The sequence below is a fragment of the Erythrolamprus reginae genome, chromosome 1, assembly GCF_031021105.1.
Source record: "Erythrolamprus reginae isolate rEryReg1 chromosome 1, rEryReg1.hap1, whole genome shotgun sequence".
Classification (NCBI taxonomy): domain Eukaryota; kingdom Metazoa; phylum Chordata; class Lepidosauria; order Squamata; family Dipsadidae; genus Erythrolamprus; species Erythrolamprus reginae.
Genome location: NC_091950.1, coordinates 246,170,679 through 246,191,054, shown reverse-complemented (window position 1 = coordinate 246,191,054; position 20,376 = coordinate 246,170,679). Strand labels below are relative to the sequence as shown.

Here is a 20,376-nt window from a genome sequence, read left to right as displayed (position 1 = left end):
AAAATTTTGTAAGAAGAAGCAATTTGTCCCATAGGAATCAATGTAAAAGCAAATAATGCATGCGATTGGGGAAACCACTGGGAGGGTGGAGGCCCTTTTTCCTCCCAGGAGATTCCTAGAGAGGTCCCATGGAGGCTTCTCTCTGCTTTTTCCGGCCCTGTTTCCTCTCAGGAGATTCCTAGAGAGGCCCCATGGAGGCTTCTCTCTGCTTTTTCCGGCCCTGTTTCCTCTCAGGAGATTCCTAGAGAGGCCCCATGGAGGCTTCTCTCTGCTTTTTCCGGCCCTGTTTCCTCTCAGGAGATTCCTAGAGAGGCCCCACAGAGGCTTCTCTCCGCCTTTTCCAGCCCTGTTTTCTCCCAGGAGATTCCTAGAGAGGCCCCACAGAGGCCTTTTCTGGTTACAGTTTTGGAGGCTCGGGTTTGTAAGTGGAAAATGGTTCTTGAGAAGAGGCAAAAAAATCTTGAACACCCGGTTCTTATCTAGAAAAGTTCGTAAGTAGAGGCGTTCTTAGTAGAGATACCACTGTACAGCAATTTGAATCTCAGCTGTTTACCTTCTAAGACAGCCCCAGTAAGTAGAACAGCGGAGGCGTGGAAATCAGCTGAGCCAGAAAGAAGGAAATATAGGACAGGATAGCACAGGGGTAGGTGGGTGGGGCCAGCTGATCGTCAGAAGTACCAGTTCACTTGAACAGGTCCGAGCAGTCAGGGGTCCATCACTGGCTATAGGTGTATTTTGAAAAGGTTATTTTCTTTAAGTACAGTATAACAAAGATAAGGCTTAGACCAAGCTCTGTGTGAAGCCATTGCCACAACAGTGAGACAATTAATTGTGGATTTCAGAAAGTAGGATAGTTTTCCAGGGCCACCAAACATTGGCTTGGTTTTTTCTGGAAGGGTCTGAAAAACCTGTAAATCAGGACCATCTCTTAAGATTTTGGCTGCCTAATGTGGAGCAGTAATTGGCTTTTCCCTCAGCATAAGGATGAGTAGCTTAGGCAAAGTGAAGTAGTTTGGCAAAATAAAATTAATAATAAATCAAATCAACACAATTCTTTGGCAGTTATAAAGCAAGAACCATACTTTAAAGGACTGCGCAATTATGAATTGTGTAATATTTATTCTGAATTCCTTGGGGTGAGATGAGATAAATATCTTAATAAAAAACAAAGAGAAGTTATGCCTTTATCGGGATATTGCAAGGAATATGCAGCTTGCTTTGCTTTTATGAGCCACATAAACCATCTTTTTTTTTCTTTAGAGAAAAAAGCAAATCCATAGGCCAAATTTGTGGGCTAAGGACTCCCAACAGTAGGCAAACCTCACATTTTAATACCGTATATACATCTTGAGGTCCTAGATCAGTCTTCTCAGTAATGGGTTTCACTTACCTTTGCTACTGGTTCGGAGAAGCCCATGTGCTGTTTCTGGCCACGCCCAGAGCATCTGTGATGACATCTGGGCTGATGGGTGGACCCTCCTGTGCTACTGGCACACCTGAACTGGGGTGAACTGGTACAAACCCACCGCTAAGTCTTCCTCAAACTTCAAATTCTATAACACTAGGGATGAGGCATCATCAATACCTTATCATCAATACTTCACTCCTCCACTTGAAACAGAATACCCTACGAAAGCAGACTATCAATCCCAGGTCTAGAAAGCTTAGAACTACGTCGCCTAAAACACGATCTATGTATTGCCCACAAGATCATATGCTGCAACATTCTACCTGTCAATGACTATTTCAGCTTCAATCGCAACAACACAAGAGCACGCAACAGATTCAAACTTAATATTAACCGCTCCAAACTTGACTGTAAAAAATATGACTTCAGCAACCGAGTTGTCGAAGCGTGGAACTCATTACCTGACTCAGTAGTGTCAACCCCTAACCCCCAACATTTTTCCCTTAGACTATCCACGATTGACCTCTCCAGGTTCCTTAGAGGTCAGTAAGGGGCGTGCATAAGTGCACCAGTGTGCCTTCCGTCCCCTATCCAATTGTCTCTCCTTATCTCATTCATCTTTTCTTCCTTTCAAATATGTTCACCTATACTTTTATATCTTTTCTTCTATTCTTTTCTTTACTTATATTATTACATATCTTTCTCTTCAATGTATATTATGTATTGGACTAAATAAATAAATGAATGAATGAATGAATGAATGAATGAATAAATAAATAAATAAATAAATAAAATATGCTGATGATACCCAGTGATACATCTCCACCCCATGCCAATTCAGTGAAGTGGTGGATGTGATGTGCCGGTGCCAGAAAGCTGTGAGGATCTGGATGGGGGCCAACAGGTTCAGACTCAACCCAGACAAGACCGAGTGGCTGTGGGCATTCCCTCCTAAGGAGTTTTCGGTCTGTCCGTCCATTGTTCTGGGGGGGTGGGGGAGAGAAATATTGTCCCCCTCAGATAGGGTCTGCAACTTGGGTGTCCTCCTGGACCCACGGCTGAGTTTTGACCATCACATTTCAGCTGTGGCCAGGGAGACCTTTGCCCAGGTTCGCCTGGTACACCAGTTGCGGCCCTACCTGGTCACTTAGGCCCTCATTATCTCCCATCTTGATTGTTGTAATGCGCTCTACATGGGGCTACCCCTGAAAAGTGTTCGGAGACTGCAAATAGTCCAGAATGCAGCCGCGAGAGCTATTATGGGTGTGCACCCACATAACACCTTTGCTCCACGAGCTGCACTGGCTTCCTATTAATCTCTGGGCACAATTCAAGGTGTTGGTTATTACCTATAAAGCCCTACATGACTCAGGGCCAGACTATTTACGGGACCGTCTCTTGCCACATACCTCCCAGAGACCAATAAGAGCTCACAGAGTTGGCCTCCTCCGGGTCCTGTCAACTAAGCAATGCAGGTTGGTGGGACCACGGGGGAGGACCTTCTCTGTAGCCACCCCGGCTCTATGGAACCAACTTCCCCTCGATATCCATACTCCTCCCACCCTGCTGGCCTTTCGCAAAGCTATGAAAACCTGGCTTTGCCAACAGGCCTGGGGGCCATAAATTCACAGCTTGATGGCCAACTGTAAGAATGGTGTGTAGGCACATAAGTGTGATTTTCTTTTTATAATAACTTTTTAATGGTTTTTTTTAGTTTGTTATGTTTTAACTTTAGCCAACTGTTCAACTTCTTTTACTGTTTTGTATTTATTTTTATTGCACTTATATCATTGTTGTAAGCCGCCTGAGTCCTTTGGGATTGGCCGGCATAGAAGCTGAATAAACAAACAAACAAACAAACAAATAAATAAATTCTTAGATAATCTGGGCCTTTTCAGTTTATATATTTGGAAAGCATCACATTTGGGGAAAGTGGCCTTAGAAAACATGGTAGCCTCCAGTTGTGTAATAGAGAAGGCCTACTGTTTCTGGGAAAAGTAATGTACTCTTTAAAAATTTAAGAAGTACTTTACTCTTATTTGCTGGGGAACTTAGGTTGGTTTACCAACCTCAGCTCAAGGAAATGAGAATCACCTGGGGTTAAAAAGTGGCACAAATGCTTTCTTATTGAATCGTACTGTTCATCTTTTTGTTTTTGTTTTTCAGTATAATCTTTTCCAAGGTGGCTTTCCTGTCCTATAGAAAGGGATAAAAGGAAGATGTCAGATGGTTGAAGACAGGGTGGGTCTCTATGTACTTCCTCCCAGAGATGAGATAGCTGCTGAGAAAGGAGCGTGTGTGCTTTTATTTTTAGGTGAATACGCCAGTCAACAAAGGGAAAAGATATGAATAATTGTAAGATACAATGAATGCAAAGTCAGCTCCAATACAATAGTATTATTCATTTTAAAAAATCCATAGTTGTGAAGAGCAAGATGGACAGCATCTTTCATTTATAATCATTTATAATCATTCTCAAAGAAGCTGTTTGTACTTGATTGTGCTCCATGATAGACTTTAATCTCTCTCCATCTCTATTATCTCTCTCTCTCTCTCTCTCTCTCTCTCTCTATCTCTCTCTCTCTCTCATCTCTCTCTCTCTCTCTCTCTCAAATCTGGAGACCTCACCTACAAAAAGATATTGACAAAATTGAACGGGTCCAAAGACGGGCTACAAGAATGGTGGAAGGTCTTAAGCATAAAACGTATCATGAAAGACTTCATGAACTCAATCTCTATAGTCTGGAGGACAGAAGGAAAAGGGGGGACACGATCAAAACATTTAAATATGTCAAAGGGTTAAATAAGGTTCAGGAGGGAAGTGTTTTTAATAGGAAAGTGAACACAAGAACAAGGGGACACAATCTGAAGTTAGTTGGGGGAAAGATCAAAAGCAACATGAGAAAATATTATTTTACTTAAAGAGTAGTAGATCCTTGGAACAAAGTTCCAGCAGACGTGGTTGGTTAATCCACAGTAACTGAATTTAAACATGCCTGGGATAAACATAGATCCATCCTAAGATAAAATACAAAAAATAGTATAAGGGAAGACTAGATGGATCATGAGGTCTGTTTCTGCCGTCAGTCTTCTATGTTTCTATGTTTCTATCTATTTATTTTGTGACCTTATTATTTTTATTATAACTCAAGGTGGAGAACATACCTTCCTTCATAAAATATAATTGCTGGAATTCACCACCCCTTAAAAAGGAAACCAATATAGTCTTTGAAAGCTTATAAACACTTTATTTGCCCCAATTTTGACATGTACAACTTTGAATCCCAGTTTCTCTGCTACGATGGCCTTTCTATCATCTTGCAGGATAGATAATTATTTGGCCTGATCACCTGAAGCTACCATAGAAGGGTTGGGCCACAGGCACAATAGCTGACTAGGCACAGGTTAATTTCAAATGAATTGTATGCATTAAAAAAGAAAAAATAGATGTAACTTAAGGTGCTGACTCTATTGTTTGTAACATCTACAGATGTGAACAGTTGTTCTCTTTCATTTCTTCCATTATTTAATGGATTTTGTTCCTAATCATTAATCTTTAAAAGAAGAAAAGAAATGAAAGTAATGAAAGTGCCACCTTTGTGGATTTTTAAATTGTTTCTGTTATCTGAGCACACCACTTACATGGGATAGTATTTGATAGATGGAGGTTGGGGAGGGAGGAGAAGAGATAAGCCTTTTGTTCCTCAAAGATGAAAAAAGTGTCAGAAACGGGATCTTTGGCCTTCAGTTTGATTGGAGAGCCAATCTCAGAGGCACATGAGAGTTTTTCTAGTTTTTCCAACTTCCTAGATTTTCCTTTATCTAAATTGAAACTGAGAGTCAGCTTGGTGTAATGGCTTACGGCACCAGGCTAGAAACCAAGAGGCTGTCAATTCAACGCCTGCCTAAGCTATGAGACCAGCTGGGTGACCTTGAGCTACTCTCTCTCTCAGCCTTAGCAAAGCCAAACCACCCAAATCTTGCCAACTAAACTATTGGACTTCTGTCCAGACTGCTGCCAGGATTCAAAACTAACTTGATGGCATCCAACACAACATCAAAGTAACGTTAGATGATGTATGTCAGGGGTGTCAAACTCTATTTCATTGAGGGGTGCATCAGGGTTGAGTTTGACCTCTGGGGGCAGGGGTGGGCGTGGCCAGGGTGGGCATGGCCAGCTTGACGCCACATGTCGAGGGCGCCTGTGGTGGCTCCCAAGCTTATTTTAAGCACTCACAGGCCGGATCTGGGCCCCGGACCTTGAGTTTGACGCCCCTGATGTAACTTGTAACTTTCAGCTTTATTATTGGGTGCATATTTTGACTTTCATTTTTCTACGGAGTGCCAGTAGTCGAGTAAAGAAGACATGGCACTATTAGAAAGTTATTATGTGAGCCTTTTGGTCCTTCTTCTCATTAAACTAGCCATGCCCAGTACTTGCAACTGTTCTCCATATGTTTTAGTCTCTAGTCCCCTAATCATATTTGTTGCTCTTCTCTGCACTCTTTGTAGAATCTCAACATTCTTGATGTTGAGAGATGTGAGTGTATTTCTTAATTGTACAACAAAACCTTGGCATTTGTCAAAGCTTGAATAACTAAAGATTTATCACTCATCAGAGACAATGAAAACATCTCTCTTCAATGTAGGATATTGTCCATATATGTTGATAGGCTGACTATGAATGGATGCAATAGAAAGATATATCAATATTATTTTGTATTGTTAAGATCAGTAATAACTAATATAAAATAGTTTCAGATGTTTCCTATACATAGCATAGTGTGTTGCTGTTATTCCCCTTTATCCTATTTTTTTCCTACTTGTAATTTTAAAACAATGGTGAGAGAATACAGGTAATCCTTGATTTATAATTTAGTGATCATTCAAAGTTGCAACTGTACTGAAAAGAAGTGAATTCTGATTGTTTTCCAAGCTTACAACCTTTGTAGCCTCCTCATGATCATGTGATCCAAATTCAGATGCTTGGCAACCGGTTCAGACTTACAACCTTTGCTGTGTCCCGGGGTCACTTGATCCCCTTTTGCAACCTTTGGACAAGCAAAATCAGTGGGGGAGCCAGATTCACTTAACAACGGTGTTACTAACTTTTCAAACTTCAGTGATTCACTTAACAACTGTGGCAGGAAAGATCGCGAAATGGGGCAAAATTCACTTAACATATGTTTCATTTAACAACAGGAATTCGGGACTCAATTGTGGTTGTAAGTGGAGGACTACCTGTATATCTGTTTAGCATATCCACGCTGACTTTGCTCATTGTTGCATTGTTTCCAAGATATAGGCAGATGCACTGGACAGCTGCTTTACCAGTTTGTGGCACATGGGCATGTGCTCAGTACTTGGTGCCAAAAAAGTTCACCAACAGTGCTCTATAATTTCCAGGATCTTCCTTTTCCTTTTTTGAAAACAGGGACAACATTTGCTTTCTTCCGGGCATCTAAAATACCACTCTGTTTTTCAGGCTCTCTCAAAGAGAATACATCAAGGATCATCAGCAAATTCCTTTAGAACTTCAGGGTGTCATCTGTCAGAGCCTTGGAGATTCAAATCATTCATAATAAAGAGGTATTGCTGATCTGCTCCCCGCCCCCTCCAATCGGGTTGAAGCTTTAATTCTGCTCCTCTGTTCTTTACTTCCCAACAACCTGGTGGAAGCTGAGGATTGTCACTGAAGAAGAATGGAGAAGAGCAGGACCCAGATAACCAGGAGATTGTGCCAGCCTAAATTCATCCTGATTAGCATTCGACTTGCCTTTTTGAAATGGTCATGCATAAAATATGGCCCTGTGTGGAATAATAAAAATTCATATTCCAAAAAATGGTACCTAAGTCAGCTTGTTGAGAAATCTTAATAGGGCAAGGCGGATTGTGAAACAGCACCCATTACAGTGTTCCCTCGATTTTCGCGGGGGTTGCGTTCCGAGACCGCCCGCGAAAGTCGAATTTCCGCGAAGTAGAGATGCTGAAGTAAATACACTATTTTTGGCTATGAACAGTATCACAAGCCTTCCCTTAACACTTTAAACCCCTAATTTACAATTTCCCATTCCCTTAGCAACCATTTAGATTATTACTCACCGTGTTTATTTATTAAAGTTTATTTTAAAAAATATTTATTAAAGGCAGATGAAAGTTTGGCGATGACATATGACGTCATCGGGTGGGAAAAACCATGGTATAGAGAAAAAACCCGCAAAGTATTTTTTAATTAATATTTTTGAAAAACCGTGGTATAGAAGTTTGAACCCGCGAAAATCGAGGGAACACTGTATATCCATCCATTTAGCAGCTGTTCGAGCACTATGGACCACTGAATTCAGTGAGATGCATAAGCCCATGTTAGAAGGAAATAGGGAGCAGATGAGTTTGGAGCGGAAGGGAGGATATAAAGGAAGAGATTGCAAAAAGAGATGCGAACTGCACGTAAGCTTGATGAACTTTCATTTCTTTAAAAAATGCATCAGTTTAGATTTATTTATTTATTTATTTATTTATTTATTTATTTATTTATTTATACGTCACTTACTCTTAGCAGTGAGTGGCATATAAATGGATGACAATTCATTACAACTGGGATGATAGAAGAGCTTTTTGCTGTCGGATGATGTGGCTTTGCCTCTAAGTGGGACAACGTCTTAAAGGATGTGAACTTGCTTGAAATAAAATGTGACTGTGTCTAGAAAACAGGCCACACATCTCACACCCTCTTCCCAGATGGGTGGAATCTAGCGGTATAGTAGCTTGCCTTCTTTGTCAAAATGTTTTATCTAAATTTTGTTTCATGGACCTCGGTTCTTAAATTTGCTCTAGGAAAGAGAAAAGGTAGTCAGGCCACATTATTCTAGGTCAGGGGTAGTTGGCTCTTCTATGACTTGTGGACTTCAACTTCCAGAACTTCACACTAGCTCAGGAATTCTGGGAGTTGAAGTCCACATGCCATAGAAGAGCCAACTTTACCTACCCCTGTTCTAGGTCATAGATCCGTGATGGAGAACCTATGGCACGGCATGCCAGAGTTGGTACGCAGAGCCCTCTCTGTGGGCACCCACACCATTGCCAGCTGGCCTTTGCTGCACCAAAGGAAAAGCTTCCAAATTCCAAATGGAAAGCTTCCAATATTGTGTCGGGGAGCGCTATACTCACTGACTATCTTGGATAGTGACCATTCATAAACACAATACTGATAATTTAATTTTGATTTTTAAACGGTCATTCAAGTCATTTCCTTTAAATGGCCATTTAAAAACCATTTCCCAACCAATGTGTACATTTATGACCACAACACACATTGTAGAATTGGATTAGATGATGTATACAATCTCCTCCAAACAATTCCATCCAATATTGACTCTAGGAATCCAGTTGTCTATCTCAGCTCAGGACTACCTCTCTAATATAGGTAGTTGTTGTGGCCTATCTGCATCTCACATAGCTGGTCATGGACGCGAGGATCAAGAGACAGTTGTGGCCTGGTAGCCTAGGCCCCTGTACCTGGCACCCGAGTCTGATAGCGAGGAGGTCAGAGAGGATGTGGTGTAAAGAGGTTGAAAGCCAACCAGGGCCCTCTGCACCTCCCAAGGGGCACATGAGTGATTCAGGAGAAGAGGATGAGTCTTTTCTTGATGCTAGGGTACGCAGAGTTGCCAGAAGGCATGCATGGCTAAGCAAGAGGAGGTCTCTACGTGAATAGATCTCTAGAACAATTGGCCACACCTTTAGGCTATTTAAGGTTGAGCCACGTGATGCTTCAGTATGGAAGTCAACTGTTCCAGATGTCTGCTCGGATTTCTCTCCTGGAGTATTATTATTTCAATGATGAATTACAAACTGGGGAGTTGGGCTCATTATCTCCGGGCTCAGAGTGAGTCAGTTAATGAGAACTGTGTGATCAAAGAAAATATCTGTGAGTTTTGGTTTCTGTTTTAAACTCTAATTAGTAGCTGGCACCAAACAGACTTATTTCTTGCTTTGTTACTGGATTTCTAAATCCAAATCTTTGCTCCTAAAATATTAAAAAAATATTAAAATGACATGCTTAAATAATAATAATATTAATATTAATATTAATAATAATAATAATAATAATAATAGTTGTGATTCAGCCTGAGGCTCCTCAGGAACCGGCTGCGTCTCTGCTGGATCCAGGCCCAGAGGAGGAGGACAGTGAACAGGAGGGGGAGGACCAGGCAGATGGGGGAGAGGAAAGTCAGGAAGAGGATGAGGGGGAGCAGCCTGAGAGCCCCAGGGGGGACCTCTCCCCAGCCAGTAGCCTGGCCTCATTGGATGAGGAAGCACAGGCTATAATTGACATGAGACAGAGATGTGCAGCTCAGAGACGGGACCAATTAGAAAGGTATTGGCATCATTGAATTGGCAACAGCTGGGTTTGGGTGTGGTTCTCCTCAGCAGGGTTTAAAAGGCAGGCAAGCCCTTTTAGCCATGTGGAGAGTTATCAACTGGGAGTTCTGTGAAACTGCTTTGCTTCTCGGCGTCTCTGATCTAGGCTTGTGGCCTAGAAGACTGGAAGACTTGGGGGAGGCGTATGTTTGTTATCTCCAGCGCTGTTTTTGACAGCAAGAATCCTGTTTTACTTCATGGCCTTCGTGAAACATCTTTGAAGTTTCAGCGTGTTCCTGTTTGTAAGGACATTTTCTGTTACCTGTGTTTGCTTTGAATTCTATAAACTGCCTTTGATTTTTACCAGTGTCTGGATTCTCTTTTTGGGTTGGTGTTTGCTGGAGGGACCCAGACAGAACAAATAATAATAATAACTTATTAGATTTGTATGCCGCCCCTCTCTGAAGACTCGGAGCGGCTAAATATTGTAAAATCAGTGGGGGGGGGGATTATTTCTTGGGGGAGGGCTCATCGCTGGGACAGAACAGGGTTGTGCCAATTGCAAAAATTGTTGGGTTGTGCCAATTGCAAAAATAATTTGACTGCATAATTTGACAGCCTAACAAAGCTCCCCTCTGATTAAGTCCACATTAGCTACATGGAGTTTTGCCTGTAGTGGAGATGTCCATATTCAAGAACAATTCCTCTGTACAGTGGAAGAAAGTAATCCTTTCTGTGTGTCGATTTCATCTCTCCAGCAAAGATATTTAAAGTTGCTTTTCTCAATAGAGAAGAGCAGAGAACTAAAGCTTCAAAACCAGACAGAAGCTTTCACCTCTTATTATTATATTCCTGTTGACCTCGGCCAAGCTATCACTTTTCTTCACTTACTGAACTCAGAGACATGAAAAGGTCTTTATTTAAGAGCATATCCTGAGACACTGATTGTATGTGCCAGGAGGGGAACTTCCTGGTCACTGATTCACTGCCCAGTCGCATTTTATCCAGGCCCAGGCTTAAAGTGTGCTATGCATGTTCTTTGTTGCCTTTCCTCTTTCTCTTATAAGCTTGGGTAATTTTAGCTATCCCATCTGCCTTTTTCATTCTTAAGCCGTGCATGAGTTTCTCTTTTGTGAAGCCTTTCAATTTTTTCCTACATCATTAACTCTGAAACCCCACCGGGCATAAGGTACTAAACCATTTTCAGTGGCTTGACCAACACCCCAATTTAGACATGCAGTTTTAAAAGGATAACCTGGCTTAGCACCAAAGAAGCAGAAGAAGTATATTAAATTGCCTTTAGCATATACAGTACAGTATTTGATAAAGCTACTTAAACATCATCAAACAATTTATCAATGACTTGTACACATTTCAACCCACGTTCTACAATAACCTTCATATCAATTGTTGTTCAGTCAGTACTATCTGGTAGAATGCATTCAGATACCGACTCTGTTGACTTTTTCACCCCAAGCATCTTTTTTTTAGCAGGAAAGTGATAACCAGACAACCTTACATGACTTATGTGTTGGTTCATTGGATCGTGATGATATGGATTTTAGACTTAAATCAAAAGAATTGGAGAATGAGGGTTGTACTTCCCCCCTGATTTACACACATGCAATTGTCTGAAAGATTTAAAACAAATCATTGCCAATTTCTTGTCAATCAGATAAGAAAATGAGGTACAAAAGAGAAATATGTACTGATGAGCATCTCTTTGCAAAAGCTTATTGAAAGTTATTGATTTTTTTATCTTAAATAGTCATAAATATGTTAAAAGATTGTATAGTTAAATAGGCTAAAAATTAAAACAGGCATGAATTTCTATTAAGCCTGAATCAATGGGAAAATATATGGACAGAGTTTGAGATTTGCACTGAACTATAATTGGAAAGACTGTTTTACTAAAATGGTGTATTGATGATATTTAACTCCCTGATAAATTGTCAAAGACATATAAGGGAGTCTCAAACAAATGTTGGAAATGTAGTCAATTTGAAGGAATTTTACCACTTTTGGGAGACAGGCAAAAAGGCTAAGACATTTTGGAATCAGATACCTACAGTATCTTGATTCAGAATATTTTGGAAATGGTTGTAAAATTGAAACCTGAAACTTTTCTTTTAGGGACAGCTGATAAACAGGGGGAAAGAAAACACGGGATTTTGTTTTTATATTAGCCATTAACTCCTACGTTGCTATAAGTACCAATAGTGAAATGCAATGGAAATTTGGACTTTAAAACCATTGGAGCTAATCATGGTGGCCAAATTGCCAGCCTTTATTAGAGACAATGATTTGATTATATTCTTTGATCAGATACATATTGTGGATTAATATTTGCATGGTAATTCATATTTGACAATAAATACAGTATAGAGAAGGATATATTATGAAAATTTGGTTTTTGGATTGTAAGGTATTAGTATTCCATATTTTAATTATTGGTATTATTCTTTAAAAGATTGTTTCATTGCCATACTGTACTTTGTACTGAAAAAGGCAAAGGTCACTATTGTTAGGTATTTGATGTACTGTTTTTGCCACTTTTGAACATATATTTGTGTGTGTGTATTGGGAGAGAGAGAGAGAGAGAGGGAGAGAGAGAGAGAGAGAGAGAGAGAGAGAGATGAAAGATAGATGATAGAGATGGAGAGAGAGATGAGAGAGAAATGAGAGATAGAGATGCGAGAGAGAGATAGAGAGATGAGAGAGAGATGAGAGATAGAGAGATGATAGAGATGGAGAGAGAGAGAGATGAGAGAGAGAGAATGAGAGATAGAGATGAGAGATAGATGATAGATGGAGAGAGAGAGAGAGAGAGAGAGAGAGAGAGAGAGAGAGAGAGAGAGAGAGAGAGAGAATAGAGGCCAATATTTCTGTTGCAGGTTGGACTAGAAGACCTCCCAAGGTCCAATGCTATTCTGATTCAGATTCTAATCTCCAAGCATTGATCAAAGCTAATATATCTATATAAAGAAAAACCTTTTGGGGGAACTGCCCATTCCACCCACTCTTTGGGATGATTCCCTACATTTGGATCTAGCACACCATTCAATTCTTCTACAACAATGCCTTTCTGCTCTGCAATTCCTATTAACATCTGGAAGACACTTTCATATAATTATTCTTTATCTGTATTCGGAACATGGATAGATGCCAGTATTAAAATCTTTAATTACGGGATGAAAATTCTTTCTTGTCTTTTGATTGTTCTAGTATTTCCCAGGAAGATGATTTGAGCCAATTTGCTATTCTGTTTTGCTGTCTTCTCCCAATTTCTCCAGTATTGATTACCAAATTAGACAATCCATGCTCTAATTGTTTGAAATGTAGCGATCCATTTGGTTTATTTTTTCCATATTTCTTGACCCTGGTTTTTATATTTCATCATAATAAATTACATCATAATGTATCATAGGTACATAAATAGCCTTATGCAGGGATGGGCTGCTGCCCGGACCCGGGGGGACAACGCAGTGGGGTAGCGAAACCGGAGCTCCACCCCAGAGCACCCAATTTGCACTGAAAGATGTTGAAAGAAAATGTAGGGCGTCCTGCATAAGCCACGCCCGCAGCATGGTAGTAAAAAATTTGGTAGCCTTCACTGGCCTTATGCCTAAATGTGTATTCTCAATGTGTTATATTTTTAAAGTAGATTTGTGCACTGGTCTTCTACTGGCTGAACCATTCTTTTCTAAATCTCCTTCTCAATTCCCAATCATTCTTTTACGTCACTCACATTTCATTCATTCACTATGTTCCTTCAAAACCAGTTCCTGGGTCTTTTGTTATAATTCTCTGGATGACTTATCACCCAGTCACTTTCATGTGCACTTCAAACATTGTTTCTGACATACATTTTAATCCTTTGACATTGAATCTACATCTTCATTTCCTTGAGTACTGGCACCAGATCATTTCCCTTCAGTTCTATTAAATCGTATTCATTTATATTTTCTTTTTACATTACCAGTTTAAGGTTTAGGGTTTAATTGGATTTGTATGCCGCCCCCTCTCCGAGGACTCAAGGCGGCTCACAGCATATACAGAAAACAGTAATAAACAATCCAATTAATAATACATTAAAAAAAACCAATCCTTAAAATTCTGATTTTAAAAACTATCATTTACAATTCATTCGACAATCATACTAAGAAACATTCATTGGTCAGGGGGAAGTATTGGGTTGCTACCGGAACGGGGGGAGAGGAATGCCGTCACGGTAGCGAAAATGGAACTGTGCACACAGCTCCAGCTGACCGGTGGGCAGGCGCGTGCATTGGTATGAGATTTGGCTTCTGTGCATGCACCAGAAGCCAAATCTCGTGCGAGGATTTATTTATTTATTCATTCATTCATTCTTCATTCATTCATTCATTCATTCATTCATTCATTCATTCATTCAATCATTCATTCATTCATTCATTCATTCAATCAATCATTCGATTTGTATGCTGCCCCTCTCCAAAGACTTGGGGCGGCTACAGGATGTGCGCACAAGCGAGATTTTGGTGATTTTTGCTGATTTTGTGCTTTTTGCGCATGCGTGGAAACAAAAAAATAAATAAGCAAAAATTGCTAAAATCTCATGCTTGTGTGCATCCTCACACAAGATTTGGCTTCCGGCGCATGCACAGAAGTTGAATTTCATGGCAATGTGCGCAGGCGCACTCCAGGGTCAGAGTTCTGTGGGAAGTGCGCCAGTAGTAGTGGCAATGAGGAGCCCTTGCCTGTACATTACTATTATCTCTTTCCCTTTCCTGAGTTTAACACAGGGGTGGGCTACTGCCTGGACCAGGGTGGGGGAATGCAGTGGAGTAGCGAAAACGGAGCTCCACCCCAGAGCACCCAATTTGCACTGAAAGATGTTGAAAGAAAATGCAGGGCGTCCTGCCTAAGCCACGCCCACAGTGTGTTCTGCCGGGCTCCCTGGTAGGAGCCTCCCGAAAATTCAAGGGTACAAATTTCAGACACACACACGTTTGAAAATTCAAAACAATGTTCTTTATCACAAAATTCAAAATAAACTAAGCACTCTTTTTGTATTGCAAAGAGCACTTGTCCCAAAACCAGGTAGTCTGTACAATTTCCCTTAAGCAGTCATTAAGTACTTAGCTAGCAGCTGTGAAGAAACTTCACACCCCTTCTTCCAAAGAAAGGAGACACACACACACACACGCACACGTTGCTCTGCTTTGGTTTCAAAGGCATGAAAAATCAACAAACAAAGTCCAGAAAACAGCAACACACGATTCCTGAAGAACTGCGATCAGATACTCTTCCACAACGGCCAAACCCACACGCTGCTATTTATAGCAGCAGCCCTAATTACTGGAGCCCCACCCAAACACAGGTGGCCTCTCTTATCTCCTGTAATATGTCCTTACTTGGTCTCTTCTACACATAATTCTGCGCTTGCGTGGGTCCAAGACGTCTTCATCCGAATCAATGGAAGATAATGGAGATTGACTGCCTGGGCTGTGTGCCAAGCCCCCCTCTTCCAAATCACTCCCACCTTCTTCTTTGTCCGAGGAAACTAAACTCTGAACTGACTCTGTCGGCAATAACACAGGCCTATGGCATGTTGAAGTTTCCCCAGCATCCACCTCCACATTCCTTGGGGCAGGAGCTGGGCCAGAGCCAACCACAACACAGTGTGGTAGTAAAAGTTTTGGTAGCCCTTCACTGGTTTAACATATGCACTTTCCATTAGATTGACTGATTGATTCAGGGACTTTAACATTTACTCATCTATGTTTCAAGTTGCAGCCTTCAGTATTTGCCAACAAATGTTGATTTTCAACCAAGTTAATGACGCTTTCACAAAACACTTTTAGTAAGCTTGACTAAGTTACTAGCCTTAATGTACCAGAATCACATTTATCATTTCCTGCTATCAGTCTGTTGCTGTCAGTTTGGGCACACTTTATCCATGATGTCAAAAACACAAAGAAAGCCTAAGCCCTCCCATACTATTTGATGCACTCTGGAACCTCCAAGCCAATTCTTTTTCAGGTCAATGAATTATTGCCCATGTACAACTAAGAGTATATATGCAGCATACTGATACTACAGCTATTGTTTTCCCTAAATATAATACAGTGATACCTTGTCTTACAAACTTAATTGGTTCCAGGACGAGGTTCGTAAAGTGAAAAGTTCGTAAGATGAAACAATGTTTCCCATAGGAATCAATGGAAAAGTGGTTAATACGTGCAAGCCCAAAATTCACCCCTTTTGCCAGCCGAAGCGCCTGTTTTCACGCTGGTGGGATTACCCTGAGGTTCCTCTCCATGGGAAATCCCACCTCCGGATTTTGCGATGCTGCAGGAGAGTCCCAGCAGGGAAATCCCACCAGCGTGAAAATGGGCGCTTCAGCTGGCAACGGAAGTCCGGAGGCGGGGCATCCCAGCAGTGGCGGTAGGTTCGTAAGGTGAAAATACTTCGGAAGAAGCAAAAAAATCTTAAACCCTGGGTTCGTATCTCGAAAAGTTCGTATGACGAGGGGTTCGTAAGACGAGGTATCACTATATTCTGATAAAAGGTAAAAAATACATTTAAATAAACACTATTTGGATTTGAAAGAAGTTAAAAATGGAATTCTTAAGTGAGCAGGCTCTTTCACATGTTATTTTCCCCCAAAGTGCCATGATTCATCTTTTTAAAAATTATTCAGTCATTAACCCCTAGAATTATTAATTTTAAAATTGTATCCCACTTTTCCTTTGAACAGTTCAATTGTCAATGACATTTTGGGGAATCACAAAACTGCAGTATACAATCCCATGGATTGCCCAAATAAACCAAATAGATAAAACAGATCCCCACCATGTAACATAAAATACCTTTAATTTAAAAATGTATTGTGGACATGCAAGGACCTGAATTTGCTAATGCTTTGACTCCAGCTGATTAAGTCTGGAGTGTCTTTTTCTCTGTTGAAAGTTACAAAAGAGCAGATCAATGTTGCCTGTTGTGCGTGTCGCACAGGCCCTATTGTTGACTTTCAACAAAACCATTTGAGAAAATTAGGCATGAGTCATCCATTATTGCCTTTTAAAAGTTAACTCCAATTAGTCAGTTTACTATAGAATTAAGCTTATTTTATCAACTGCTGAAGAAAACTCTGACTAGTACAACTGGTTTTTATACTTTATTGGAAAAGATATAAAAACAGAAATCCATAAAAAATTTTAAACAGCAAAATTATGCCACGAAGCTCCCATTATGACAATTCATACCTAGGGTGCAGCCTGAATAAACATTATTTGCTAAGTTTCTTTTTAAGCTTAAAGGAAAATGACTAGCAATTATTACAAGAACACAGTGATGGATTTGCATTTGAATGCCGAGGAAAACAGGCAACATTTACAGCACCCACTGGTAACAAGAATTTTTTATTAGTCTTCTGACAAAAAATATCAGCAATCTGTAACCAAGCATTGACATTGTCACATCCCAAAAATAAGTAATTTTTTTTGTATTCTAATACATTGCACAGTGTGCATTAAGTTCCTTTTATAATGACTTCTTCAGTTCCCAAGAGCCAAGGGAAACTACCTTGGAAATGCTGGTTTGGCTACAACTTGTCACTTATTATTATCTATACCCCTAATGTATGTTCCCCTCAAGAGTTACTTGGAATAAATGCATCAATGTGTTCAGGCTGGAAAAAAGTCAATACCTACTTAAATTAGAAAGAATGCTACAGTATATTACTTCTCCAAAATAATTTTCTATTGTTGTCTTAGTGTTCTAAGTAGCAATTAGAGCTTCCACTTTCCCAATTATTAAGCCTAGCAAAGTTTATCTTTATCCACCCAGCATATATATACTTAAAAACAACAACACAGGTTCGATCCCCGTTCACGCTGAGAGGGCTCAATTTTCCCGATAGAACGACATGATCCAGCTATGCGAAGGATGATTGTTACTGTGAATTTATCTTTGGTTATAAGACAGATTTAAAGCAGGGCTTATTTTAATGCAAAACAGGAGCTAGAAATATCACAGCAGCATTTCTAGACGGCATTTTCATACTAACATTTACCGTGCTCGCAGGCTGAGAGTTGAACTGTCGTGCTTCCTAACTCTGTTGATTTCTTTTTTAGTCTAAATGATTTAATCATAATATTAAGTAAATAAACTTTAACATAATCCAAAAGGCATAAATTCTGAAAGGAAGGAAGGAACGGAGGAAGGAAAACTGAAAGGACAAATCAAATGTTCTCCATGGCTTTGAATTCGCTGAGCGCTTGCACTGGGTTGACGTGCTTCTTCTGGGAAGCTCGCTTGATTTTGGTCTGGGTCTCATCTTGTTTTTCTCGCTTGACCAGAGGCTTCTTCTCAGGAGCTTTCATTTTCCAAGACACAGCAGGAAGGTTTAGAGAAGCCATCCCTTGAGACTTCTGGTATTTAGTGGAGGCCACGTAGGAGGCCTTCACAGTTTGTACCACAGCATTCATCAGGTTCTTGGCAGCCTGGATCAGTGACATGGCGCTATCCACCTTAACCAACAAATCCACAAAAGAGAATAGCTTTAGTTTGAGATACTGCCTGGAACACAGTTTGCTACACAAAGTTTAAGGGTAGGGTTCAAATATATCAGAAATTAAAGGATTCCAAGTTTATGAATCTCAGAACAAATCCTAAGAGCAATCTGAGGTTCAGGTTATTTCACCACGAAGACTCTTTTGCAATCCAAGGGTGCCTTTATCCTTGAGAACAAACTAGGAAGGGATTGGAGAAAAACATTCAGATACTTGGGCTTAGGGAAGAAAAAGAATTACCAGTAGCTATGATGGTAAAATTGGACTTTGTTATTTGAACAGCAGATCCCTGTACTAAGTCACAAATTACATTTTGATGAGCCCTTGTTTTCAAAAGCTAAGCCATGGGAAAATACTATATATTTTATGGAATTGCTGGCACAAAGGCATTATTGTGTCAAATGGTTTAGCTTCAATAGCCATTATTTTGTCTGCTGTGCTTATCATAAACAAAGGCTTTCGGCATCAATATATAAATTCATGAAAGCATCAACAAAAGAAATTCTGCAACAGGTTCATTGTCAAAAAGACATGAATTCCTACAAATGGCAACTTATAGATTGAACAATTAGTTGAGAATGTAAAAAGACTGAAACAATTAAAACATAATCCTATGACAAAAATGTACAGAAGTGCAATTGTCTATCTCCTGTTGGGTCTTTTATCTGACTTAAGGTTCTTTCAAAATGAACAATCTAGAAATTAACTGATTAAAACCTGCCCTTTATTTTTTGCGATATATATAACTAAACACAGTAAGTTTTCTGTTTTATTAAAAAGGCTTTTTTAATAAAAAATTATTTTTATCAACAGATGTTTCAATCCATTATGACTAATTGTTTTCAATCAGCATAGCACAGCCCAGTGTTCGTTGTATTTTTATTTCTCATCAAGAGAAGAACTTACCGAAAAAATATTACATAATGTGTATGACTTCTTTTTGGTAAGATTTAATTGTCCTGATTTTCTAAATAGTTTGAAAATGATTTAATGGGAAGGCAACAGTAGCATATCCCATCACTGTTTAACTATCCACTGTGTGGAAAGGGGTACCTACTTTGCTTTTTTCAGTTATTTATTAAATTATATATTACTGGCTCTAGCTTAAGTAAAATTTCTGCAGCAGAAGAGCTCAAAGTTAAACAGGCATTTTATAGTCATTATAAAACCTCAGAGTAGGCTTTTTGTAAAGCTGTATTTCTCCTTCCGTTCAATTGTGCCTGATTTGAAAGGACTGCTTAGAAAGTCCCTGCAGTTTTCTTGCTATGTTTTGTTTTCAAGAATGGTTTGCCATTGCTTCTTTCCTTCTTTCTTTCTTCTTTCCTTCTTTCCCGTAAAGGTAGCAAGTGTCTACTCAGTGCCTATACTCTTGTCAAAGATGGCCCAGATCTTTGGTAGTAATTTAGTATGCAGTATATTTGATTGTATTGGCATTCCCCATCCATCCCTTTTCGTTTGCCCTTATTCAAACAAAGTTTGCCATTATTCAACAAAGCCATTTTCACCATTAATGAATTGTATGCTTTGGATTGTTTAAACCAGGGTCTCCAACCTCCACAAGTCTTAAAGTTGCCAAGGTTGAAGACCCCTGGACTTCAACTCCCAGAATTCCTCAGCCAGCTGGGGAGTTGAGGTCCACAACTCTTAAAGTTGCCAAGGTTGGAGACCCCTGATTTAAACCACAGTTTGGACCATACAAAAAGATAATCTCCAATCCTGGGAGAAAACTCTCAAGGGGCATTGAAGATGTTGAAAGAACAGCTTTACTTTTGGAATTTCACAACTGAAACAAAATAAAAGTTTAAGAACTGAATGTAGGAAAGACACAAAACAAACGTTAGCACATGTACATACCCCAGACACTACAAGTTCTCCTCCAAGGTTCTGAACTTCTGCCTTCACTTTGCTACAAATGTTCAGCTGGTGACAGTATAAAGCAATACGCTGCAGATAGGCTAGCAGGTCTTGTTTGCACGCAGAATCTGGGCACTGGGCACAGAAAAAAGAATAGATGCTTCATTATTTGGAGAGAGCTGCACACACCAAATG

The 20,376-nt window shown here is 40.0% G+C and overlaps 1 protein-coding gene across 1 annotated transcript in view; it reads right to left on the bottom strand.

Moving 5' to 3' along the window:
• Positions 1-16,918: 16,918 nt before the first annotated feature.
• The window catches only part of CTNNA1 (catenin alpha 1), an 86,336-nt gene continuing 82,878 nt past the window's right edge, over positions 16,919-20,376 (bottom strand). The window contains exons 17-18 of the mRNA XM_070732702.1: positions 20,182-20,316; positions 16,919-18,285 (exon numbers count right to left, since the gene is read on the bottom strand). Of these exons, the coding sequence (XP_070588803.1) occupies positions 17,998-18,285; positions 20,182-20,316 (423 nt within the window). The 3' untranslated portion in view covers positions 16,919-17,997. The remainder of the gene's footprint in view (positions 18,286-20,181; positions 20,317-20,376) is intronic.